General features: G+C 43.4%; 1 protein-coding gene across 1 annotated transcript; it reads right to left on the reverse strand.

Moving 5' to 3' along the window:
* npy8ar (neuropeptide Y receptor Y8a) lies at window positions 1-27,757 on the reverse strand. The gene is made up of 6 exons (XM_014128279.2): window positions 27,636-27,757; window positions 4,719-5,339; window positions 4,347-4,588; window positions 4,021-4,167; window positions 3,341-3,557; window positions 1-3,182 (listed from the first exon to the last, which is right to left on the reverse strand). The coding sequence occupies exons 2-6, from the start codon at window positions 5,025-5,027 to the stop codon at window positions 2,967-2,969; spliced, it is 1,131 nt and encodes a 376-aa protein (XP_013983754.1). The 5' UTR covers window positions 5,028-5,339; window positions 27,636-27,757; the 3' UTR covers window positions 1-2,966.

Below are 27,757 nucleotides of genomic sequence, written 5' to 3' on the forward strand. Positions count from 1 at the left end.
CTTCACTATTATTCTACAATGTAGAAAATAGTAAAAATAAAGAAAAACCCTGGAATGAGTAGGTGTGTCCAAGCTTTTGACTGGTACTGTATATTTTGGGAAGCCTGGCTTCCCTTGGCACCCATGAATACACACCACTGATTATACCTAAAGCGGACATTGCCATTGGCTGCACGGAGTCGCATTAACAGAAATCCCATGCAGCCTTGTTTACAAGTTGGAACACTGGAATTTGAGATGTACTATACACCTCGATTAGGATGATAGAAACCCTCATTATTTAGTTTCATGATTTTCAATTTGAGCATAATTATTTCTATATAGCGTACACTTCCTCGATCTGAATTTCATAATTCAAGGGTGGCAGGTGTGGCTTCATGACAATGATTGCAAGAGCAGCTGCTCACCATTTGATGGCTCCAGTGCAGTTCCACCTCCAACAACGCCAAAGCATCGACTATGCGGGTGTCTGCTTTCTCCGGTTAACGGTTGATCTGATTGAACCTAGGCCTCTGTCCTTTTCGAACAGACTAAGGGTGAGTTATGTGTTTTACAAGCATTCAGTACAATTGAAATCAAGTATTTCCTCATTTACCATGGCAAATCTACTGTGGCATTTTACCCAACACTTTGTATGAATGGAAACTAATGTTGGTGTAGCCTACTGTTATTATTTGATATTCATAATTCCTATTTATGTTCCATTAAATACAAAAGTCTTTAAAATATTAGTATCTGGTATGGTCTCTTTAAAAAATAATAATAATAATGTGTATTTGAAATGTGTAAGTATTTGAAATGTGTAACTAAATCAAGTCAATCGGGTGGTTTGAATAATGTGGGTGTCAGAAGGGTGTGTGCCAGAATCAAGCCCATGCCTACACGGCACTGAAGGTAGCAGCCCTGACTGCTAGACCAACCCATGCCATAATTGAACTACATTTTGATAGTTGATTCGTAACCTTTTAGAATGTTTTTTTTTTTAAATGTATTTTTAATCAGTCGCTCTCTTATGCGGCATTACGCTCCATTCCGTAGGCTACCTCACTATTCTCAATTTCACTTTTACATCTAATGTTATAGGCCTGTGTGTGCAATTAGTTTTGATAGGCTACAGTAGGCTATAATTTGGGTGTAGCCTACTGTACGGCTGCATTTCGGATACACTTGACATTTGTATGTCGTAGTGGACCAATTTTTATCTTTTGTTATTAAGCTATATAAAACAACGGTTGTTGACGTGTATAGGTTCCTTTCAGATACATTTTTGTACATTTTAATGTTGCAGTAATAGGACCTATAGGTCTACAGTAGCAGTAGGAAGAAAAAAAGATATACTGTCTGGTGCTTTAGTGTTTGAGCGAGCGAGAGAGGGACAAAAGAGTGATCAAATTAAAATCCGACATCTGTACTACAATGGTGAGTGGTCATATCTGCACTAGGATCCTGTTCTAGTTCAGGGCCCAGGAGTTAGGGCCAGGATTGTTTCTGGACTGGCCAAAGCTAACACGTTAGCATGTAGCAGCATTTACATGTTAACACATGATTGGCTCTAGTGAAGCAGGAAACTGCCTGACGTTAAGATCCAAACAGGCCTCAATGTCTGGGGCAGGAGCCAATGAGAAGGGCTGAGGTGATTATATCCTGAACACACACCTAAGAGGGTTCACACACACACACACACACACACACACACACACACACACACACACACACACACACACACACACACACACACACACACACACACACACACACACACACACACACACACAAGCTAATACTAATTTTATACATGAGCAATATGGTTGGATCATTAAAATCAGAGCCAACTAAAAACAATAACAAAAACACTCCATATATACATTTACAGATGCACAACATCAAGCTGGAGCCTTGGCAGTTTCATCACAAATGGAAAGAAGTAGAATTTTGTTTCACTTTTAGACAAAAATATAAAAATCATGATATATATTTTTTTACATCCATTTCCACTGTTTTATACAATCATAAAGTTGATGTGGATTAATGACGAAGATCTACAGTAGGCCAGCCAACCAATCGGCCCCTCGGCCACCTAGACAGATAGACAGTAGACCAGCCAGACAGTCAGTAGACCAGACAGCCAGTCCGGTCAGCCTGCTCTGTGTGTGTATGATCTGTCTGCAATGCGTAAGCAACGTCAGGGACTCTCTCTCTCCTCCCCTCTCTCTGTCTCTTTCATCAGCATGTCTCAGACTGATCTCTCTGATTACTGAACAGCTCACAGGGAGACAGCGACTGAGAGGGAGGGCTGTCAGTGTCAACAGGTTATTCTGATGTTAGAGAGACAGCTGTCATATCAGCTCAAGGCAGCCCTGAGTTCAGAATTGTCTGACTGACTGACTGTCCGTCCATCCATCCGACTGGCGTGACAGCAGCTTAACACCCTAGGATGATGTCAAACTCTGGTGACGACAATTCTTCTGGGAACAAACTGACTTAGTTCAGAAATACACCATCACCATGGAAACAGAGCCCACACGTCCCTGGGTCCGTCACTCTCTCTGTCGCAGTCTCTCCAGCTGTGTGCTACCTAGCGTAGCTGCATGTGTGCACTCTGGCCACGAGCTGCACTGTTGATTAGCTGTATGGATCTGTTCGTTCATTTTTATTTTAGCTAAGTGCATACATTAGTTCTGTATAGTCTGCGCGGCCTGCAATGCTTTATAGGAATTCAGAAATTGACTGAACCTCATGGAGACTGGGGCCAACTAGCTCTGTCTGTCCAGCTGCTTATTTCCACTCTGTCTCTCTTTAGCATCAGCCGCTAGCTCTGTCCATTAGCGTTAGCTGCTCTATGCCAGCTCTGTTCATTTGGGGGTTTGTTCGTTTGCTGCTTACTTGATGTGAACTGTATCCCTGTCTGACAGCTGTACACGCTACACTACTTATCCATTAGCATTAGCCACTCTGTTGGCTAGACGTTAGCTGCGTATGCTAACAATGGGCTCGGCCCGTGGAGGCAGCGCGGTGCTCATTGACCGTGCCCGGTTCAGCGTTGACATCTTGGTTATCCCCTCGCTGCCGACGGTAGAGAGCGGGAAATTCTCATAGCTCTCTGGCGCCCCCAAGCCACAGTGGCAGCGCTGCAGCTGAACCTTCAACTCCTTTTGAAAGTTACTGTTCAGGAAGCCGTACACCTGTGTGTGTGTTTGTGTAGAAAAGGTGTTAATGTACAGCACCAGCACATGTTTGTAATGACATTTCCACAATTTGTATCAATACAGTTGAGTTCAAATTTTTTTTTTTTCATTTAATTTCAATTCAGTTAAGTTCAATTCTAGTCCAGTCCACTCACCACAGGGTTGACACAGGTGGAGGCCATGGCAGTGAGGTGGCAGGCAGAGAACAAAGCATCGTGCTGGCAGGCGGGCAGCGCCTGGTGGTGCCAGTCGAATATCGCGTTGAACACGTTAAGCGGCAACCAGCAAAGGGCGAAGGCAGCTACGATGGCCGCCAGCATAGCATTGATCCTCTGGGCTCCTCGGGCCTTCCGGCTCCGCTCCACCATGTCCCTGGACAGGAGAAACACAGGAACGGACTTTATATTTGTACTTGGGGGGGGGCACAGGAACGGACTAGATGGATGGGATTTATATCACACTATACCAGGTACTCATTAACTTCATTAACATTTACTCATTAACTGTTCACTGGCTATCCTCTTTGATAATCATTGGACTACTACTGCACTCATTCATTTATTTCATTCTTCAATTCATCATTGGTAATTTATTGACTACCATTCATTTAATCCTGTCCTGATGTATTACCTGCGTCTGAGTAAGCAGACTCTCATTTGTCTTCAACTTTTCTTCACAATGACTCCATTGACTATGAACGACTCATTAATTTGCCAATTCTTTGACTGTCCTGTGTGTGTGTGTGTGTGTGTGTGTGTGTGTGTGTGTGTGTGTGTGTGTGTGTGTGTGTGTGTGTGTGTGTGTGTGTGTGAGTGTGCGTGCACGTGTGTGTCACCTGCGTCGACGTAGGCGTAGGAAAATGCGGAGGTAGCAGAGCAGCACCAATAGCAGAGGGACGCAGTACTGGAACAGCAGCAGGAAGGTGGTGTAGGCCAGACGGTGTCTATCTGTCGGCCATTTCTCCATACAGATCACATGGTCTCTGAGGAGAGAGAGAGAGAGTGCTACATCTGGCATGCACAATCACACACACACACACACACACACACACACACACACACACACACACACACACACACACACACACACACACACACACACACACACACACACACACACACACACACACACACACACACACACACACACACACACACTAACCTGAAGGGGTTGGCGGGCAGTGTGAGGTTCTGGAAGGGATCGTCAGTCAGAATGTTGTAGGATAGGAAGGGGAGGGATATTAAGCAGGCGACCAACCAGGTGAGACCTACGGCCAGATAGGAGTGGCCTGCTGCTGGAGACCAGCCAGTAGGGTGCAGGATCAACTGATGGCGCTCCAACGCAATCAACACCAGGGAGAATATAGACACCGTCACTGACACACACTGTACAAACGGAGTGACCTGAGAGGGAAGAGAAGAGATATGAGGGAGAAGAGAGGGAGCGGGAGGAGAAAAAAAGACAGATTACAGACACAAACAAAGACGGAACGGTTATCCAACAAACATACAGGTGCAGGAACTGTGTTCTCACCTTGCAGAGTGCCTCCCCCAATACCCAGCGGTCCATCAGAGTGTAGATGACAGTGACTGGCAGACACACCACACACATCAGGATATCCGAGCAGGACAGGTTGGCGATCAGAATGTTGGTGACGTTACGCAGCTCCTTCTGCCGCCCAATGATGAACACCAGGCCCACGTTGCCTAGTAACCCCACCGCGATCACCGTGCTGTAGGCCACAATAAGGAATGTGGCCCCGCACACCGAGGGCGGGCACTGGCCTGACTCGGACCAATCAGTGGTCTCCCAGATGCCAGGGGAGCTGCTGTTATTGGTCATGGTGGAAGAAGGGCTTTGAAGGCTGTTAGAGGGTGCTTACTGAACTCCCTCTGAGGGGGTAGAGACTGGGAGTTGATGGGGGGCTCGAGAGAGAGTTCAAGGCGGTGTAGAGGGGTACAGGGTGATGGGGTAGACAGGCAGTTATAGTCTTTCTATACTCTTCTCAGTTGGCCACAGCTGGTTGGTCGTCATGTTGCTAGAGTCGCCGTGATTGGCTGTCCGAGTCTGCTAATCACTTTTATTGGTTGAGCCCACTCCCTCGGTCTGCTGGAGACACTGGGACTGGCTTGGCTCAGGATCAGCTCAAAGTCTCTATGTGTAAAACAGGGAAGACAATAGAAGATAATCTCATAGTCTATTTACTGTATAAGAGTAGAGAATAATCTACAAATAAAAAAAATAAAGGCAGGGGATGGAGGAAAAGAGAATATAGCTTCGAAAAGACCATAAGAAGGAGAATGTAGAGAAGATGAGAGAACATGTGAAAAGACAGAACAGGAGATGAGAGGAGAGAAGAGACTAGAAGAGAGGAGAGGACAAGAGGATAATGAAAAAGGAAATGAGAAAAAGGAAAAGAGAGTTTAGATGAAGACAGAAGATATGAGAAGGGTTGAGATTCGGAAAAAAGGAGTTGAAAAAAGTTGAACAGAAAAAGAGAGAAGAGGGGGATAACTAATAAGAAGAGAAGAAGAAAATAAGAGGGAGGAAAGGCTTTCATTGTCCACTATATATAAAAATGTCCACTTAATATGCATAAAATGTATTAAGTCTCTAGCCAGTGTTGAAGAGCTCAGGGATAGATATTAACAGAGGAGAAAGTAGAGGAGGGGAGACTATAATTATGTCGGTCTATCTTCCCTCAAGAAAGCAGGTCTCTGTTTAACGCTGTATGACTAACAATTACTACAGATTCTCTTTCACTCTCTCTTTTCCTCTCTCATTCTCATCTTTATTTCTTTGTCTACCTCTTTGTCTGTCTCCCTCTCTCCACTGTAACCATCGTATCATCTCTCTTTCCTCAGAACATCTTTCATGTCTTTTTTTTCTTTCTTTTTCCCCCAGCAGGTTGCGCACACACATGCACGCACACGCAAGCAAACACAAAGCTAAATGCTGGACAGCAACAGTAATTTCTGGCTCATTTGCATAAAAGAGAGAATGCAGCTCAGATGAGGCATGAAGTCATGCAATCATACATACACTACCCATTAGGACAGGAAACAAGCACACACACACACACACACACACACACACACACACAGGAGAGGAGAGATGTGGGCAACTATAGAGAGACTGGGAATACACACAGAGCAAAAACAAAAACAGACACACACTGCCCTCGGGTTAATGGTGTTAGTTACTGGCTCCTCTGATGAGATTAAACACTAGAGACAAATGGCTTAATATGACCCTAAAATAAGTGTGTGTGTGTGTGCGCGTACATGCACGCCCGTGTGTCTCCTTCGAATAGTCTAGACAGTTTGTAGTAGATATATACAACAGTATAGCTAGACAACGTAAACATAGAATAGGCTGTAGAACACAGATAAACTGTAGTAGAATATTCCCTGTCTGAAATCCCTGGCCTCTCTAAAAATACCAATGGCTCCCAGACACATTTAATAACACACGCATGCATGCTCGGATGCACACAAACACACACACGCAAGTATGAACACTCACAAATATGCACGTGCACACACATGCTGTATGTACGCAAACACAGTGAGCGTTTCTCCCTCCTACTTTATCTGGTTCATGCTTCACGCTCTCCCTCAGGCCAGCGGTGTCCTGGTTTGAGAAAGCTGTTTAATTAAACCTACTTTGAAAGACAATACATCATGTTTTTGACACCGTCTCATTAACTCAGACACTTATCGCGAACACTAATCAGGAAAAACAACGTTAATATCTCTCTTCTGTTTCGCCAGCTACTCTCTAGGTGTTTTTACTGTGCTCTGAATATTGCTCTCAAATGACCAGTCGCTTTCATCAAGATTTAACACTCCCCCGCCTCTTCCCTCACTCCCCCCTGTCTCCCCTATCTTTTACCACCAATTCCTTTTTTCTGGCTCTTTAACTCCCTCCTGCTTCCCTCTCTCTCCCCTCTCTCTCTCTCCCTCCCTCCCCATTCTATTTCTGTCTGATGATATTGTTCAGTCATTAAAGCAGCAGGTAGGGGTTGATGAGCAGCATACGGCTGGTTTATTATAAAAAAGGTAGAACACAAATGCTACAGGACCAGTGATTTCAATCGGATTTGTCTGCCTGAAGAACACGTCTCAGTCTCGCCAAGCGTCTTTCTTAGCGTGTGCAAGACAAGAGACTTGAGTCACTCAGTGGAAACAATTTATCCAGCGGAAGACAATAATCATGCAAATATCCTCCATCCAACATCCCCCAGAACTCCCTGCTTGGATAAACAACTAACCCTGTCACACAGACGCACACACACACTAGCGTTTGTGTCTCCATAGGTGTTCTAGTGGAAATGGACACGGCGGGCTCTATTTTAACAAACCTATCGCAGTGGTAATTCTAAGCGCAGGCGGTAGCACTATTGGTTCAAGAGTGTGTCAGAAATATTTGAGCTATTTTCACTATCACAATTATCGGCGCACTTGCTGGCGTTGGAGCGAAAAGGCTGAGTTTTGATGAATAATCAAGTTGTGTGTGTGTGTGTGTGTGTGTGTGTCGAGGCTTGGCCCCTGACTGGCCAATCAGAAAGTGCTCCATGGCGAAATATGTGGTGTGAAATTATGGTATTTTATGTATTGCCTTGGAATCAACTCCAATTGCAATGTTAGTGCGTTATAGTTAGTTAAATTGCTTACAGAAAGAAAATAACAAAACGTAGACCTATCTATGCTAAATGTGTTCACTTGAACCCATTTACAGTCCACATTGTTCTAAGTAATTGCATGGCCTCAATAGCATTCACACTGATATAGGGGCCTACTGTAAATTGCATTATGGCTGTTCATGGACATGCCGAACATTGTCAATAAGCAATATTACATTAATTATTGATAAGGCCTAAAAAAGAACAAATAGTTGTAATCAAATTCTAAACACAACTTGTTTTAAATAGGCTATGTCACACTTACATGCATCATCATTTCTCCCCGTGGGCATATAATATTACCTTTTCTATGCATATCCAAAATGTTCACAGTAGCTGGACAAAGATCCAATATAAAGAGAAAGGGAGAATGTCCACTCGCCGTTATACTGCTCCCAAATAGACCTGTTTTATGAACACAATCGCAACCATTTTACAGATCAGATCGCATTCACACATCTCCAGAAGTTGCATTGCAAGTGCGCCACGGACGTTTTCACCATAAAACCAGGAAGATGAATCCTTCTAATAAGTTTGGTTGTAATAACATTAAACGAAAAACAAGCAGTTTTTTTTAACAACTACAATAAATAAATGTAAAATGCAATGATAAAAAAAGACACATTGCTGTTGAACCAACCTTTGTTATAATAGGCCAAAGGAGGGCTTTTTTAAAAAACAGTTTACAGATAACTTCTAAATACGAGGTTCACCGGTATTCACCAATGTACTTATCGCTCATTTCATAATGGGCATGGACACGTAGCCTACATCATGGAGGGTTTTTTACGCACGTCCAAAACGGGAACTGCATGTCTAAAATAATGTGGGCCTACCTACAATGAAGAGATAAAAAGGGAACGTCAGCTCACTGTTTTACTCCTTTCAAACTTAAAACGGTCTTCGGAGCCAAACCCATTATCGACAGTCTTGACTATGAGATTCCATTGGGCAGAAAAAAAGCCTTCATTGAGAGGAGGGGAGGATATGCTTGGTTTTTAATCAAATAAAACGAAATGGGAAAAAACAATTTAATTTAAAAAAAAGTATGTTTCTAAATACGAAGTATACAGGCACCAAAAAAAGCACATTGGGCTACTCTTGTTTCATGCGCATATGGGCAGTGTGCATCACAGCCGAATAGGCTGCGTTTCTGCTGTCACAATTCATGCCATAACCAACTGTGTTACCGCTAAAACCAGCTTTTGGTTGGTCTAATATATTCGATCAGCGCTGCCTGAAATTAGTACTTTGGATCATGCTTTTAAGGACACACGTCAAATATTTCCACCACACCTATCTGAGCGCAAGCGAGCTGATATGAGACAGGTCAATTACTGAACCTGGCGTTAGGGCTGGAAAATGCCAGCTGTATTCTCTCTCAAACGGTAGAATACTGACTCACCTCCCCTCTTTTCTCCTTCCCTCTCCTCTCTTAACCCCTATTCTCTCCTCTCCTAACCCCTCTTCTCTTACATTTTAGTCACTAGGCGAAAACGGTCCATTACAGGGGATAACTTTACACAACGCATGACATGTTTTTTTATATTCTAAAGAATACAGACCATTTCCAAAGCATATTTTGAGTTTTGTGGATATGCACCATTTCCTGAAAATTCTGAAACCAGATATGTCCTTTAAACATATATGATATTGGGATTACTCTGAATATCACACATGCACATTTCGTATGGCTGGATATGGACTCATTCAATATCCTGTGTCATGACTGTCCTGTGAGGATCAGAATGGGTCAGATCAATTTGGTGGTGGATGGGATTATTTAAGATACTATTTGAAGTGGTATGATTTCAGATGTTTTCGGAAGATGGGCAGGGACTCTGTTGTCCTTCCTTCAGGGGGAAGCTGGTTCCACCATTGGGGTGCCAGGACAGAGAAGAGCTTGGACTGGGGTGAGCAGAATCTGGGGTGGGAGGGCCAAGAGACCAGAGGTGGTAGGGTAGGGTTTGAGCATAGCCCGAAGGTAGGGTCGGGCTATGATCCTCTTCCTAACCCTCCTCTCCTAACCCCTTCTTCTCTCCTAACCCCATTTCTTTCCTCTCCTAACCCCATTTCTCTCCTAACCCCTCATCTCTCTTCTCCCCTTTACTTTCCCACTACATCCCTAATGACTTGAGTATCTCACAGCAGGCTGCCCCAGAGACGGATTAATGCAGGGGCTTACCGGCACTGAAGCCCCTGGGCCCAGGCCTGTCGGGGGCTTGTCATTCCAAATAGTGTCCACCTGCCATAAAGTGTCTCTTCATGCCTCACAATGGGATTCAATGAGTTCTAGCTTCCGTTGCTAGGGCTGTTGCTAGAACTTGCAAAATTCTGACCGGTCTACGTAATGAACCAAAGCGTCCATTGCTCTGCAGGTTGCTTGGCTCCATTTTACCTAGCGGTCACGGAGGACAGAGGACGCGGGCAGTTCTAGTTCTATTTCACCTCATCAGCGCTCGCTCAGTCTGCGCAAAATTATTAGCTCAGAATTGCTCCCCAAGGACGGTGTTTTTGACGGCGACTACCTGCTACCTACTGCTTCAGAGGACCGAAAAGACTGGAAAGAGAACACTTTCTTTACCATATACATGTCTTTATATAAGAAAATATTGTTAAATAGGAAGAAATAATTTAAGCTGTCTTCAGATTGACGTTGCTAGCTAATGTACTTATTTAGCTCAGCCTGCCTACTCAGCTAGATAGCCAGACAGTTTTATTTAGCTATTGTTAGCTAGCTAACTAACTGTTATTGTAGTTTTCTGTTTGTATGTAACTTGCACTTCAATGATTTTCTTTTATCTTTCCAACCAGGCGAAGTACTATGAAGGCACCACTGATCTCGAAAACAGAAATTCACAATTCAGGGTAACGTTAAGCAGATTTAGCTATGTACAACCATTTTTCAACAACCATTTTCCATCTAGCTAGTTGGTCATTTACATGTTGCTAGCTATACATGCAGTTAGTTATATGTCTGTCATATTGAGGTATCGAGCTATAAGTTAAACCTGATCAATCAAATGGATAGGTGGAAGCAATTATGGTAATTCCAACTGCCCTTAACTAGGTCTCTTAGCTAGACTACACAAACAGAGAGGGGGGGTGAGAAAGAAAGGATGAAAGTGAGAGAGGGAGAGAGAGAGAGGTGGGAAGAGAGTGGAAGAAAGAGAGAGATGGAGAGAGAAACAGAGAGAGAAAGACAGCAGTGAAAATGTACTTAAGACTTGCGTATTTCAACAACTCTTCTCTTCCAACTTGTTAGGCAATCACATGCGGGGGAAGGATGGCCAGCCACACAGGAGGCTGATTTTCACTAAGCACGAGAAGGAGGCTGTGCTGACCGAAATGCATGCTTGCCATTTTGGAGTGAAGCACATGATTGCCAAACTCAACCTACGCTTCTTCTGTTGTGGGATTGTCAAGGATGTGGACAGCTTGGCAAGTGAAATAACCTTTTGTTTATCAATCACATTCTATTATATCTGAAATTATTATTATTTAAATGAATGTCATAATCAAAGAACACACAATGTTTAAATGTGTCACTTTGTGCTTAAAAAGGTCAGTACCTGTCTAGCCTACCAGAAGTTTGAGAGGGTGAAGACTGTGGCGCCGGAGTTGAAGCCCATTAGTTGTTTCACCATGGCACATGATCAGTAAGTGGCACAATTCACGTTTTGCCCTGATAAGTTGTTTTGTAATGGCTGCTTTATTTGACCACAGCAGAGTTCAATATTATACAATGGGCATGTGTCAGTATCCTTACAAATATTAACATCTGCATACTGTATGACACAGATATGGGTAAAAATGATGTAATCTTCTATCTAATACTTTAAACATTAGGGCGTGGACAACATCGGACCCTTCATGGAATCCAGGAATGGCAACAGCTGATGTCTGACGACGACCGATCACTTTACCAAGTGGGGGGAGGGCGAGGGAATACCCATTAAGGTCAGTAAAGGAAGAGAACGTGCTTAACTCTAAATTCCCTTCTGTAACCCATTAAGGGTGCTTGGAACCAACTCTTATGTTTTGTATGATACCTATCAAGGATGAGACTGGCGAGGCCACCAAAAGTATGGGGACACCTGCTTGTCGAACATCTCATTCCAAAATCATATGCACTAATATGGAGTTTGTCCCCCCTTTGCTGCTATAACAGCCTCCACTCTTCTGGGAAGACTTTCCACTAGATGTTGGAACATTGCTGCGGGGACTTAATTCCATTCAGCCACCTGAGAATTAGTGAGATCGGGCACTGATGTTGGCCGATTAGGCCTGGCTCGCAGTCGGCATTCCATTTCAAATCAAAGGTGTTCAATGGGGTTGAAGCCAGGGATCTGTGCAGGCCAGTCAAGTTCTTCCACATCTCGACAAACCATCTGTATGGGACCTCGTTTTGTGCTCGGGGGCATTGTCATGCAGAAACAGGAAAGGGCCTTCCCCAAACTGTTGCCACAAGGTTGGAAGCAAAGAATCGTCTAGAATGTCATTGTATGCTGTAGCATTAAGAAGCCGGTTGGATGTACTGCCAAATTTTCTAAAACGACGTTGGAGGCGGCTTATGGTAAAAAAAATGTACATTCAATTCTTTGGCAACAACTCTGGTGGACATTCCTGCAGTCAGCATGCCAATTGCACGCTCCCTCAAAACTTGAGGTCTGTGGCATTGTGTTGTGTGACAAAACTACACATTTTAGAATGGCCTTTTATTGTCCTCAGCACAAGGTGCATCTGTGTAATGATCATTCCATTCTTTATTTTTACTATTTTCTACATTGTAGAATAGTAGTGAAGACATCAAAACTATGAAATAACACATGGAATCATGTAGTAACCAAAAAAGTGTTCTTCAAAGTAACCACCCTTTGCCTTGATGACAGCTTTAAACACTCTTGGCATTCCCTCAACCAGCTTCATGAGGTAGTCACCTGGAATTCCTTTCAATTAACAGGTGTAACTTGTTAAAATATAATTCTTAATGCGTTTGAGCCAATCAGTTATGTTGTGACAAGGTAGGGGTGGTTAAAAAGAAGAAGCCCTATTTGGTAAAAAACCAAGTCCATATTATGGCAAGAACAGCTCAAATAAGAAAAGAGAAATGACAGTCTATCATTACTTTAAGACATGAAGGTCAGTCAATGCGGAAAATTTCAAGAACTTTGAACGTTTTTTCAGGTGCAGTCGCAAAAACCATCAAGCGCTATGATGAAACTGGCTCTCATGAGGACCGCCACAGGAAAGGAAGACCCAAAATTACCTCTGCTGTAGAGGTTAAAGTTCATTGGAGTTACCAACCTCAGAAATTGCAGCCCAAATAAATGCTTCAAGTAACAGACACATCTCAACATCAACTGTCCAGAGGAGACTGTGTGAATCAGGCCTTCATGGTTGAATTGCTGTAAAGAAACCCCCACTAAAGGACACCAATAAGAAGAAGAGACTTGCTTGGGCCAAGAAAATTTTTTTTTGCTTCTAACCGCCGTGTCTTCGTGAGACGCAGAGTAGGTGAACGGATGATCTCCGCATATGTGGTTCCCCCGTGTTGCATGGAGGAGGAGGTGTGATGGTGTTGGGGTGCTTTGCTGGTGACAATGTCAGTGATTTATTTAGAATTCAAGGCACACTTAACCAGCATGGCTACCACAGCATTCTGCAGCGATACGCCATCCCATCTGGTTTGTTTTTCAACAGGACAATGACCCATCACACCTCCAGGCCGTGTAAGGGCTATTTGACCAAGAAGGAGAGTGATGGACTGCTGCATCAGATGACCTGGCCTTCACAATCACACGACATCATCCCAATTGAGATGGTTTGGGATGAGTTGGACCGCAGAGTGAAGTAAAAGCAGCCAACAAGTGCTCAGCATATGTGTGAACTCTTTCGAGACTGTAGGAAAAGTGTTCCAGGTGAAGATGTTTGAGAGAATGCCAAGAGTGTGCAAAGCCGTCATCATGGCAAAGGGTGGCTACTTTGAAGAATCTAAAATCAAAAATAAATGTTGTGGTTAACACTTTTTTCGTTACTACATGATTCCATGTGTTATTTCATCATTTTGATGTCTTTACTATTATTCTACAATGTAGATAATAGTAAAAAGAAAGAAAAAGCAGGTGTGTCCAAACTTTTGACTGGAACTGTCTGTACTTTTTTTGTTGCCTGTTTTGCATGTTATTTCGGCATTCATTTGTATCACAAATCAGTGTGCAAACAATGTAAAAAAATAAAGTTTAAAAAGGTAATAAAGCCGCATAAAAACATGGTCATTTTTTGCTTTCTTGAGTAAGGCAGCTCCAAAATACAAGAGTTTCAGCCTAGCTCAGTGCTTTCTGTGCTGGAGGGGCAGGCAACGGAAAATACAGAGTGTAGGGGTTGGTAATGTTCTCTAGTTGCGCCGTGAATGGCTCAGTGTTCTGTCAGTCATGGGAACAATACACCACCGCAAAATCTATGGGGAGAGCTCGAAAATCCAAGCCCCTTGGGTGCTGCCATAGGTTTACATTAGAAGTGCCTATCCAACAAAGCTCAAAGTCATTTGCCACAGATAAAATTACGTCAAATCACATATCTACCGTAGCTTTGATTGGACTGATCATGTCAACATCATACTTTCAAAATCTTAGCTAGCAAGCTAGACAAGCGGTCATCATGAATCAAGTCGACAATCGAATGAATCAAGTCGGCAAATCATTTTCACGCCTTGTCATTTGAAGAGATGTTATAGGTGCTCATCGGCCACTGGACATAAACATTACACAACAAGTTGGAAATTGCAAAATTCAATAACGAGTGGTTTGGAAGGATTCAGTGGCTAACTGCAAGCGTTGCAAACCAATCACTAGCCTGCTATTCAGTGGAGAGGGTGTATGGTCTAAGGCTAGGTGTAAGGGTCTCTTTGCCAAGCATAAAAGGATAGGCATTCAGATTCAACACCATGGGCCAGAAAAGGTTGAATACATTGGCCATGCTGTCAATCCAGCATGACTTTTTCCGTGTTTAAAACAGCTGGAACTTGGAACAAGGAAATCTCAGACTTCAGTGAGTTCAAGACAACTGGGAACTCGCAATAAAATGTGCTCCGACTTGGAAAATAAGTTTTGAATGGTCAACCAACTCGGAATTCCAAGCCAGGAACTCTGACCTCTTTCTAGAGCTTTTTTCCAGAGTTCCCAGTTGTCTTGAAAGCAACATAAATCCAGGGGAAGTCAGACTTTGATGACAACCTTTGATTACAAAATTTGCCCACAAGAAGGACCGCCGCGCCACCTTCCTGTTCAAGTGAGCACAGCACAACAAGGTGAGTCCAAAAATGTATTGTATGCTTCTGCATCAATTATGTAATATGCCAGGGAGATATGTATACTGTAGCTAAGAAAGTAATACTAAGTTTATGTTGTATAGTAAGCTGTTAATAGCTCATGTGCCACACCCTAATAATTTGGTCCCTTTCCCCCTCATAACTTAGCCTACTGTTCTAACTTGGTTGTGCACATGTAGCCTATAGCCTGTTTTAGAGAAATGTCATCATCGAACATTGTAAGAGCGTTCATTGTCTGCTTATATCCCCCCTTTATTTATTCTGACTTGGTGTACAGGGAGAATATTGTAAGAACGGCCCATGTTCTAAATTCTGTCACTGTACATTTCAAATGTGCTGAAGAAATAGTTAGTTATATTGACTACGTCCGTCTTAGGTCGCTCATTAATGTCTTAATCGAAATTATGCATTGACTCTTATCCACTCATCGTTCCCTTATGCCATAGTTTGTACACCTCAATTGTCAGTAGAAACCACATTTGTTTAAGCAAGTCAGCCATATCAGCTATGTTTTTTTAAAAGGCAGTAAATGAGGCTGAATGAACTGTTTGGCTGCCAGACAAGGTCTATACTGATAGCCAGGTGTAGCGGTGGTAAGGATTCGCTCCATTGTGCTGAAAAGAAACCTCTGCTGTTGGGACAGCTTTATGTTCGCCCTAACAGTTTGTGGGCACCATTTGTTACCATTATAGTACAATTCATGTATTGTTATTGTGTTGTGTAGTTGCTTTGCTGACATACATTAAAAAAAAAATGTAGGGGGGGGTTTGCCCCACCAGGATTTACATGCTAAAATCGCCTAGTAATGATGATGCTGTTTAATCAGCTTCTTATGCCACACCTGTCAGGTGGATGGATTATATTGGCAAAGGAGAAATGCTCACTAACAGGGATGTAAACAAATTTGTGCACAACATTTGAGAGAAATAAGCTTTTTGTGTGTATGGATAATTTCTGGGATCTTTTATTTCAGCTCATGAAACATGGGATCAACACTTTACATGTTGTGTTTATATTTTTGTTCAATGTATAATCCATAAAAGGGTTTTGGAACCTCTTACCCTTTCAATTTGACTATTAAAGTCATGGGTACACTAGCAATGGCTACCACTCCTGACTTGAATGGGAACTGCCATCTATGGATTATATTTCAGTGGTTGGTTGTGGCTCTTTGTCTTTTGCAAATTTCAATATACAATCGCAGGAAAAATGGACAGTTTGGAGAACAAATGACCTACTGTTGAAAAGAGAAGACTAATCTGTATGTAAAGCCAATAGAAAAAAAATATTTCTCAACAACTCACACATTTTTGGCGAACAGCAGCACTGTTTTTCAAAGAAGCTCATCTTGAGATAGGCTTTTGCCAAGACGCATCGACCATCACCTTGAGTAGTAGCCTATGGCGTCAACGTCATCATTAGGTGAGTCAGTCTACTCTAGCCTACAATATACAGTATATACAGCATATATATATACAGCATATATACACATACGTACGTACGTACATATATACATATACATACATACATACATACATATACATACATATATATATATATATATACACACACAATAATACTATCATTTTTTAAATTCAAGACCAGATTGATCTCAGTTTGTCAGCGTCAGAGGAGCAACTAATTTCAGTCATTTGTGTAGTATTAAAAAAAGATTTAGCTAATGTCTTCTATCATGTAAATTAAGTACAAATGCATTTTTAAAGGCCAATTCTTCTCCGGGCCCTGCTAACAAATGTTCCCCATGGGTGGATAGCCTAAAAATGCCTCTGCTCAACTTTTTCTTCAACAATACATTCGTCACACATCATGCACCTTGTTACCGGTAAGTGGGCAGCCTAACAGTACAGTTCCAGATTGCCAGTAGAGCATTCCCTCCCTTAAAGCCTTAGCTCCCATCACATGTTGCTTCATTCACAGTGTACTCATCTATATGACAAAATGAGATGCAACCTCTTTGTGTTTCAGGAGAGAGATCTTGTTCTCCTCTCACTGTTTTCTACAAGGACGAGTCTCAAGACAATCTCATATATATATTACACAAACACACACAGCTGTGTTTTCAGGTAATGTCAGGACTTTTGAGTGTACTTTTTTTTTTAACAATAAAAAAAATCATATTTGACCTAACCCCTAACCATAAACCTTAATTTAACCCCAAAAAACTCTCACCCTAAACCTAACCCAAAATCCTAAACCTAACTCTTAAGCTTAAAATATCATTTTAACAAATTCAGGACCTGAAAAAAGACCTAACATTTCAAAAAAGTTATTGTTTATCTACCTTTTCAGGACATTAAGGTGAAATGTTAGGACATTGGGGTCCTGATAATGTAGGAAAACAAGTGCAAATACACACACTTAGAGAGACACGCAGACACACACACTACAGTCTGATGAGAACCATCAGGAGTCCTATATGGTTTATTATTCATATCAACTCAAAGCTACAGCTCCCAGAATCTAATATCAATTGGCTTAGGTTGATAATTAACTGAGAACATCACTGTGAGTTCTGAACAACAGTAAAGAAACAGCATGACATTAGTTATGATCTGACACTTACAGAGGCTTTGGCTTAGACTGAAATGCAGTCCCAAATGACACACTATTCCACATGCAGTATAGTGCTTTCCACTTGAGCCTTATTCTCCATATAGTGCACTACCTTTTTACTATATTGACCAGACAGCTCCTACAGGCCATAGTTTTGTCACACCTGGACTACTGCCCAGTTGTGTGGTCATGTGCAGCAAAAAAGGACATAGGAAAATTGCAGTTGGTCCAGAACAGAGCAGCACGTATTGCACTTAGATGTACACGGAGGGTGAATGTCAGTGGTACGCATGTCAATCTCTCCTGGCTCAAAGTTGAGGAGAGATTGATTGCATCACTATTGGTCTTTGTGCGAGGTGCTGATGGGTAAAAAGGTACTGAACTGTCTGTTCAAGCAGTTGGCACACAGTTCAGACACTCATCGATACCACATGAGACATGCAGCCAGGAGGTCTCTTCACAGACCCCTAGGTCCAGAACAGAGGCTGGGAAACACACAGTATTAAATAGAGCCAAGACTACATGGAACTCTGCCACCTCAGGTAACTCAAGCTAGCAATAAAACCAGATGAAAAAAAAACAGATAAAAGAACACCTTATGGCACAACAGGGACATTTTTATATATTTTATACTGTATTTTGTATTGTATTATGTAGTGTTATCTATATTATGTATTTTATTTGTTGTGTTTTGTTTCCTGTATGGACCCCAGGAGAAGAGTAGCCACTGCCTTGGTAGTGGCTAATTAATAACATACTAAATATGGGGCAATAGACCATGAGTACTTCCTGGTACATATTAGTACTCTCTACTTCCAGTATGATGTAAATCTTCTAACACTTCTTTATGTTAATCCAGTATAGCCTCTAGTGACCCTCCCAATATGTGCTTCCAAAAAATGTCTAAATAATAATTTACAAGTGACCAAAGAAATGCCTATTTGGCAACTCCAATGTAAATCACTCGTTACTGCCATACACAGGTTGGAAGTCTACAATAGCCAAAGAGGCATTTTTTCATTTGCTTGTACATTTTTATTTGGAAGTATATATTGTCAGTAAAGGAAGTAAATACTGTAGTTGCTCAGCAAAACCCCATATGGTGAGTAATAGAGGTCGACCGATTATGATTTTTCAACGCCGATACTGATACCGATTATTGGAAGACCAAAAACCCGCTGCCGATTAATCGGCCAATTTTATTTATTTATTTGTAATAATGACAATTACAATACTGAATGAACACTTATTTTAACTTAATATAATACATCAATAAAATCAATTTAGCCTCAAATAAATAATGAAACATGTTCAATTTGGTTTAAATAATGCAAAAAGAAAGTGTTGGAGAAGAAAGTAAAAGTGCAATATGTGCCATGTAAAAAAGCTAACGTTTAAGTTCCTTGCTCAGAACATGAGAACATATGAAAGCTGGTGGTTCCTTTTAACATGAGTTTTCAATATTCCCAGGTAAGATGTTTTAGGTTGTAGTTATTATAGGACTATTTCTCTCTATACGATTTGTATTTCATATACCTTTGACTATTGGATGTTGTTATAGGCACTTTAGTATTGCCAGTGTAGCAATATAGCTTCCGTCCCTCTCCTCGCTCCTACCTGGGCTCGAACCAGGAACACATCGACAACAGCCACCCTCGAAGCAGCGTTACCCATGTAGAGGAAGGGAAAAAACTACTCCAAGTCTCAGAGCGAGTGACGTTTGAAACGCTATTAGCGCGCACCCGGCTAACTAGCTAGCCATTTCATATCGGTTACACCAGCCTAATCTTGGGAGTTGACAGGCTTGAAGTCATAAACAGCGCAATGCATTGCGAAGGGCTGCTGGCAAAATGCACGAAAGTGCTATTTTGAATGAACGCTTACGAGCCTGCTGGTGCCTACCATCGCTCAGTCAGACTGCTCTATCAAATCATAGACTTAATTATAACATAATAACACACAGAAACACGAGCCTTAGGTCATTAATATGGTCGAATCCGGAAACTATCATCTCGAAAACAAAACGTTATTCCTGTTACATTGCACAACCTTCAGTGTTATGTCATAATTACGTAAAATTCTGGCAAATTAGTTCGCAACGAGCCAGGCGGCCCAAACTGTTGCATATACCCTGACTGCGTGCAATGAACGCAAAATGACACAATTTCACCTGGTTAATATTGCCTGCTAACCTGGATTTCTTTTAGGTAAATATGCAGGTTTAAAAATATATACTTCTGTGTATTGATTTTAAGAAAGGCATTGATGTTTATGGTTAGGTACAGTCGTGCAACGATTGTGCTTTTTTCGCAAATGCGCTTTTGTTAAATCATCCCCGTTTGGTGAAGTCGGCTGTCTTTGTTAGGAAGAAATAGTCTTCACAGTTCGCAACGAGCCAGGCGGCCCAAACTGCTGCATATACCCTGACTCTGTTTGCAAGAGAAATGACACATTTTCCCTAGTTGAAAGAAATTCATGTTAGCAGGCAATATTAACTAAATATGCAGGTTTAAAAATATATACTTGTGTATTGATTTTAAGAAAGGCATTGATGTTTATGGTTGGAGCAACTTGTACCTAAGCGATTATATGCAACGCAGGACAGGCTAGATAAACTGGTAATATCATCAACCATGTGTAGTTAACTAGGGATTATGATTGATTGATTGTTTTTTATAAGATACGTTTAATGCTAGCTAGCAACTTACCTTAGCTGCTTACTGCATTCACGTAACCTCGTGGAGTACAATGTAAAGCAGGTGGTTAGAGCGTTGGACTAGTTAACCGTAAGGTTGCAAGATTAAATCCGTGAGCTGACAAAGTAAAAATCTGTCGTTCTGCCCCTGAACTAGGCCATCATTGAAAATAAGAATGTGTTCTTAACTGACTTGCCTAGTTAAATAAAGGTCTAAAAAAATAAATACATTTAAAAAAAAAAAAATAATAATAATAAATCGCCCAAATCGTCATCCAAAAATACCGATTTCCGATTGTTATGAAAACTTGAAATCGGCCCTAAATAATCGGCCATTCCGATTAATCGGTCGACCTCTAGTGAGTAACGAACGTATTTTGACATTATAACACTTGCAGAGCTAATGGGAGTTTGAATCAGAGCTTCCTGAGCGTTAGAGAAGTGACAAGTCATACTCAACGTCGACATCTCTAATGCACAGATATTGGACCAGGCTGGAACTAAAGCCCGTAGCTATCCAGGTCCAGGGGTTTAGACAGCAACAGCTGCAGACCCATCTGACTTCTGCTCACTACAATAATCCACAAGCCATAGTCCCTCAGTGACACTTTATGAGAAAGCTTAAAACAGAAAGTGTGGTAGCAAAGAGAACAGTCTAGGACTTGGGTGATTGGAGTATTTGGCAATTTTTTGGGCCTTCCTCTGACACAGATAGGTGCTTGCCAAATGGGTCCCCAGAGGGGGAAAAGACATTGTCGTGCCCTCTTCACGACTTTCTTGGTGTGTTTGTAACATGACAGTTTGTGGACACCAAGGAACTTGAAACTCTCGACCCGCTCCACTACAGCCCCGTCGATGTGAACGGGGCCGTGTTCGGCCATCCTTTTCCTGTAGTTCACGATCCTTTGTCTTGCTCACGTTGAGGGAGAGGTTGTTTTTCTGGCACATTTTTACATTTACATTTTAGTCATTTAGCAGATGCTCTTATCCAGAGCGACTTACAGTAGTGAATGCATACATTTCATACATTTTTTTTTTTTGTACTGGCCCCCCGTGGGAATCGAACCCACAACCCTGGCGTTGCACACACCATGCTGGCATTGCAAACACCATGCTCTACCACTGAGCCACAGGGAAGACCAGTGTGTGTGTGTGTGTGTGTGTGTGTGTGTGTGTGTGTGTGTGTGTGTGTGTGTGTGTGTGTGTGTGTGTGTGTGTGTGTGTGTGTGTGTGTGTGTGTGTGTGTGTGTGTGTGTGTGTGTGTGTGTGTGTGTGTGTGTGTGTGTGTGTGTGTGTGTGTGTGTGTGTGTGTGTGTGTGTGTGTGTGTGTGTGTGTGTGTGTGTGTGTGTGTGTGTGTGTGTGTGTGTGTGTGTGTGTGTGTGTGTGTGTGTGTGTGTGTGATTGTGCATGCCAGATGTAGCACTCTCTCTCTCTCTCCTCAGAGACCATGTGATCTGTATGGAGAAATGGCCGACAGATAGACACCGTCTGGCCTACACCACCTTCCTGCTGCTGTTCCAGTACTGCGTCCCTCTGCTATTGGTGCTGCTCTGCTACCTCCGCATTTTCCTACGCCTACGTCGACGCAGGTGACACACACGTGCACGCACACTCACACACACACACACACACACACACACACACACACACACACACACACACACACACACACACGGGGATGGGCGTAATCCAGCTCTGAGGATTGTGGGTTCAATCCCAGTGCTAGGCATTACTTTTTATTTGTTTTGTTTTAATCCTATCCCAAACCTTAACCCTTACCAGTCGGAATTAATGTTGAAACTTAACTGTCAAGTTGTTTCTGTTTTAACCCTATCCCAAACCTTAACCATTAACTTAAAGGGGCATTTTTCAATTTCATATTCATCATCTCCAGCACCACCGCAACATCAACATATGTGAAAGTTGCACATTTCTATGTTTTGGTGGCTCAGTTCATCCTCAGCCAGCAGAAGCAACAGGCTCTCCAGGAGCAAGCACTGGAGGAGCAGCACCAACAAAACCGCAGACTGGTAGCGGAGGTAGCCCAGTTGAAGGTTGGGAGGGCTCAGGAGTCTGGCCCGAATCAGTTCCTGGTTCAGTTAAGGGAGGAAGATGACGTGGAGTTGTATTTGTACACCTTCGAGAGGACGGCACAGAGGGAAGGATGGCCAAGCCCAAGTGGGCCAGCCTGTTGGCACCCTACCTCTCTGGGAAGGCCCAGAAGGTCTACTTTGATTTGAATGCTGACCAGGCCTGAATTAATTGGGGCAGCAGGGTAGCCTACTGGTTAAAACATTGGACTAGTAACCGAAATGTTGCAAGTTCAAATCCCCGAGCTGACAAGGTACAAATCTGTCATTCTGCCCCTGAACAGGCAGTTAACCTGCTGTTCCTAGGCAGTCATTGAAAATAAGAATTTGTTCTTAAACTGACTTGCCTAGTAAAATACTTTTAAAAAAAAGAGGGACTCAAACGGGAGATCCTGAGCAGTTATGGGTTCAATCTCACATGCCATGCACGACAGGGCCTTTGACCTCACCCTTTCCCCCTGTGCTCAGATGAGCGACCTGACCAAGGGCTGGCTACTGATGGAAGTACCATCCCTCCCGAAGCTCATCCTGGATACGAGATGAAGAAGACGGTGAACATGCAGAGCCCGGAGGAATTGCTGACCGCGGTGGAAATTCACCAGAACACCCAGGACCTGCTGAGAGGGGCCCGAGCGGAGAGAGGACACGCGGCGAGGGGGACAAACAACACAAAGAGAAGCGAGGGCTGAAGGGGGCCCGGACAGAACGAGCCGAGGCTGTGGTAGCGGGAGGGTGACCCAAACTGACAACGTCGGCGGCTGCTGGACCCAGATCAGAGACGCTGCTATGAGTGAGGTGAGCTGGGGCACCTCGCGTGGAGCTGTCCCGGCCGGGAGGAGGCCATGCCCTGGTGTCAATGGCATTGACACCAGCCCTCTGCTGGACTCTGGCAGCATGGTGACCCTGGAACCGTCCGCTTCTGTAATGACTTCCAGGGCCTGAATGAGGTCAGTAGGTTCGATGCCTACCCCATGCCCCGGGTGGACGAAATGATCGACCACTTGGGAATGGCGAGATACAGCAGCACCTTTTCCTGACGAAGGGGTACTGGCAGGTGCCACCCGGGAGAAGACTGCCTTCTCCATCCCGGGGGGGCTATACCACTACTGGGTTCTGCCTTTTGGGCTCTACGGGGCACCAGCAACCTTTCAGCGACTCATGGACCGCGTCCTGCGGCCGCACAGTGAGTACGCAGCTGCTTATCTGGATAACATAATTGTGCACAGTGACAGTTGGGAGTCACATCTTTGTAGGTTACAGGCTGTGGTGGATGCGCTAAGGGATGCAGGTCTGACCGCAAACCCCCACAAGTGCAAGCTGGGCTACGCTGAGGTGGAGTACCTGGAATATCAGATCGGGAGGGGAAATGTCAAACCTCAAGACATTTTTTTTGCCATTAGGGGATGGCCGGTCCCCCGAACCAAGAGGCAGGTGAAGTCATTCCTGGGGTTAGCAGGGTACTACAGTAGATTTGTACCTAACTTTGCCGCAATAGCTACTCCCCTCACGGACTTAATGAAGGCACGACTACCCCAGATGGTCCGATGGACGGAGGACACAGAGGCGGCATTCCAGGCCCTGAAGGATGTGCTATGTTCGCATCCGGTACTCTTCACCCCGGGCTCCTCAAAAAACCTCCTGGTCCAGACAGACGCGTCTGACACAGGGGTAGGGGCCGTTTTGTCCCAAGAGCAGGAAGGAGTGGACCACCCAATCTTGTATGTGAGCAGGAAGCTCCTCCCGAGGGAGAAGCAATACTTGATTGTCGAGAAGGAGTGCCTCGCCGTGAAGTGGGCACTGGACACCCTCAAGTATTACCTCCTCGGGAGGAAGTTCAACCTGTTCACTGACCATGCCCCCCTTGTGTGGATGGCAAGAGGTAAGGACACGAATGACCGTGTCACCCACTGGTTCCTGTCCTTACAGCGATTTTCTTTTTCTGTCATCCACATTCAGGTCCAGTTCGGCAATGTTGACGCCCTCTCCAGGAGGGATGCAAATCTAGCCCTGAGCATGCCTCCCTCCCAGTCAGAGCTAAGGGGAGGGGGGTGTGGTATACCAGGAGGTCTACCCCTGGGGATGGTAATAGAGGGGAGGTACGTGAGGCAATGTTGGCTCCCTCTGCTGGGAATACGGGAGCTGGGCACCCCGACACGGACAGCTCCAAGTGGAGGTAATTAGGGGAAAGTGCCAACCAGCCGTAGAGGTCAAATAAAAGGAGCACTGTGGCACACCGCGAGAGAGAACGGGGAGAGACCGACACCAAGCAAAAGTAGAGGAGAAGGACCGCGCCAAATCTAAGTGATTTTCTTTGTTATGTTTATTTTCTGTCCTAGTAAAGATGTTTTGCGGACTAAAAGCTCTCTGTATCAATCTCTGCACGCTCAACCCAGCACCCCAAAACACGTACCAACAAATGGGTGTGATCATTCTACAGTGGTCCCTGCAGCTTACCCTCAAACCGGTGTGATTAGAACGCTTATTTAGAACGTACCGTTTCGATTAAGGCAACAGTCAGCATTTGAGCTAGCCATACAGTTTTTGGGGGGGATGCAATGTTCAGACATTCACAGAAGTAGCGACAGCATACACAATCATCCAAACTGGAATATGTAGGCTACATTAGTCCTAGCGCTAACTGAGGAGAGATTGACGTAACACAAGCCGTCATATTTAGATAACTCTTGGCTGTCAGAAACTACAATATGGAATTAGCTAATAGCAATTACTGTTTATAATTCAACACAATACGGGTAACCTTAACATTGATCAAAATAATTGAGTAAAACAAAAAGTTTACTTGAGAGATGATTGAACCATTCCTTCACCTCATAATAATATCTTTGGAAAGACAGACATTTACGTGACACCCAGAATGCATTGTATAATGTCAACAAACATACATACCTGGCTCCACACATACCTGGCAAATAGCTTAGCATTAGCTCATTATAATCAGTACAACCTTCAAAAAAGTATTTTACACAAATCGTATGTGTCCATTACAATCTAAGCAATAATCGAAATGCATTATTTGTCACCAGTACTTGAAACCGTGAATAAAACTGTAAATAAATGTTGCTCCGTACATACAGGGCCTTCGGAAAGTATTCAGACCCCTTGACTTATTCCACATTTTGTTACGATTACAGCCTTACTCTAAAATGTATTAAATTGTTTTTTTCCCTCATCAATCTACACACAATAGCCCATAATGGCAAACAGTTTTATAGAAATGTGCTAATTTAAATATATTTTTTTACTCAAATATCACATTTTCCATAAGTATTCAGACCCTTTACTCAGTACTTTGTTGAAGCACCTTTGGCAGTGACAGCCTCGAGTCTTGGGTATGACGCTACAAGCTTGGTATGCCTGTATTTGGGGAGTTTTTCCCCATTCTTCTCTGCAGATCCTCTCAAACTCTGTCAGGTTAGATGGGGAGCATTGCTGCACAGCTATTTTCAGGTCTCTCCAGAGGTATTTGATCGGGTTCAAGTCCAGGCTCTGGCTGGTTCACTCAAGGACATTCAGAGACTTGTCCCGAAGCCACTCCTGCGTTGTCTTGGCTGTGTGCTTAGGGTCGTTGTCCTGTTGGAAGGTGAACCTTCGCCCTAGTCTGAGGTTCTGAGCGCTCTGGAGCAGGTTTTCATCAAGGATCTCTCTGTACTTTGCTTCGTTCATCTTTGCCTCACTCCTGACTAGTCTCCCGGTCCCTGCCGCTGAAAAACATCCCGACAGCATGATGCTGCCATCACTATGCTTCACCGTAGGGATGGTGCCAGGTTTCCTCCAGATGTGACGCTTGGCATTTTGGCCAAAGAGTTAAATCTCACCTCCCTGACCAAGGCCCTTCTCCCCCAATTGCTCAGTTTGGCCGGGTGGCCAGCTCTAGGAAGAGTCTTGGTGGTTCCAAACTTCTTCCATTTAAGAATGATGGAGGACACTATGTTCTTGGGGACCTTCAATGCTGAAGAAATGCTTTGGTACCGTTCCCCAGATCTGTAACCCGACACAATCCTGTCTAGAACCTCTACGGACAATTCCTTCGACCTCATGGCTTGGTTTTTGCTGTGACATGCACAGTCAAATGTGGGACCTTTTATAGACAGTTTTGTGCCTTTCCAAATAGTGTCCAATCAATTGAATTTACCTCAGGTGGAATCCAACCAAGTTGTAGAAACATCTCAACGATGATCAATGGAAACAGAATACACCTGCGCTCAAATTCGAGTTTCATAGCAAAGGGTCTGAATACTTACGTAAATAACATATTTCTGTTTTGTATTTTTAACACAATTGCAAAAACCTCTTTTCGCTTTGTCATTATGGGGTATTGTGTGTAGATTATTTTCCTCATCAATGTATTAATCCATTTTAGAAAAAGTGAAGGGGTCTGAATACTTTCGAAATTCACTTTATTGTGGTCTAACTCTATGACTAATGGCATAGCTGCCACACACACACACATAGTGATTTCAACTGCAGTAATGCCCTCCATATTCAGTGTCCTATTCTGCAGTGTTAGCTGCTGTGTTATTGTGTAAGACTTCATGGTGTATGTTTTTGGCCTGCTCTGGGAAATGTGTTGTTTGCTTTTACACTGTACTGTACAGGATATAAAACATGTGTTTTACTGAAAATGGTCTGTCTTCAACACTGTGCATGTTATAACACACACATGCACACACAGACAAAGAGTTACACGATGTCTGGCTCCTTTCTCAGGAGTAGCCTGGGTAAACAGCACGCCTGGAACTCTCTCTCTCTCTCTCTCTCTCTCTCTCTCTCTCTCTCTATACTTCATTAGCGTATCAGTAAATCAGATCACTGTACGTGAGTGTGAACCATTCACGCTTTATCAGAGTCAGTATGGTTCCCTCGTGCTGAAACAGCTGTCTACCGAAACCAAGTGATTGACAACATCTTAAAAAAGACAAGATTTCAAGAAGACAACAACTACACTAACGAATAAACGGTAGCATCGGAGAGAATACAGGAGCTTCAGAGCTGGACAACACAAATCTCGGTGAAGAATGAAACCAAATGTCTGAATGAGATTGAGAGGACATTTACCTTGTGTCTATCTCCGAACGCTCAGCCAAGTCACCTGCTGTAGGCTATACGGACAGAACAGATGCGTTCTCTCTCTTGTGTGTGATATATCGGTGCTTCTCTGCTGCCGCCTCTGGGCTGCG

This window comes from Salmo salar, chromosome ssa11 (genome assembly GCF_905237065.1).
Source record: "Salmo salar chromosome ssa11, Ssal_v3.1, whole genome shotgun sequence".
NCBI lineage: Eukaryota > Metazoa > Chordata > Actinopteri > Salmoniformes > Salmonidae > Salmo > Salmo salar.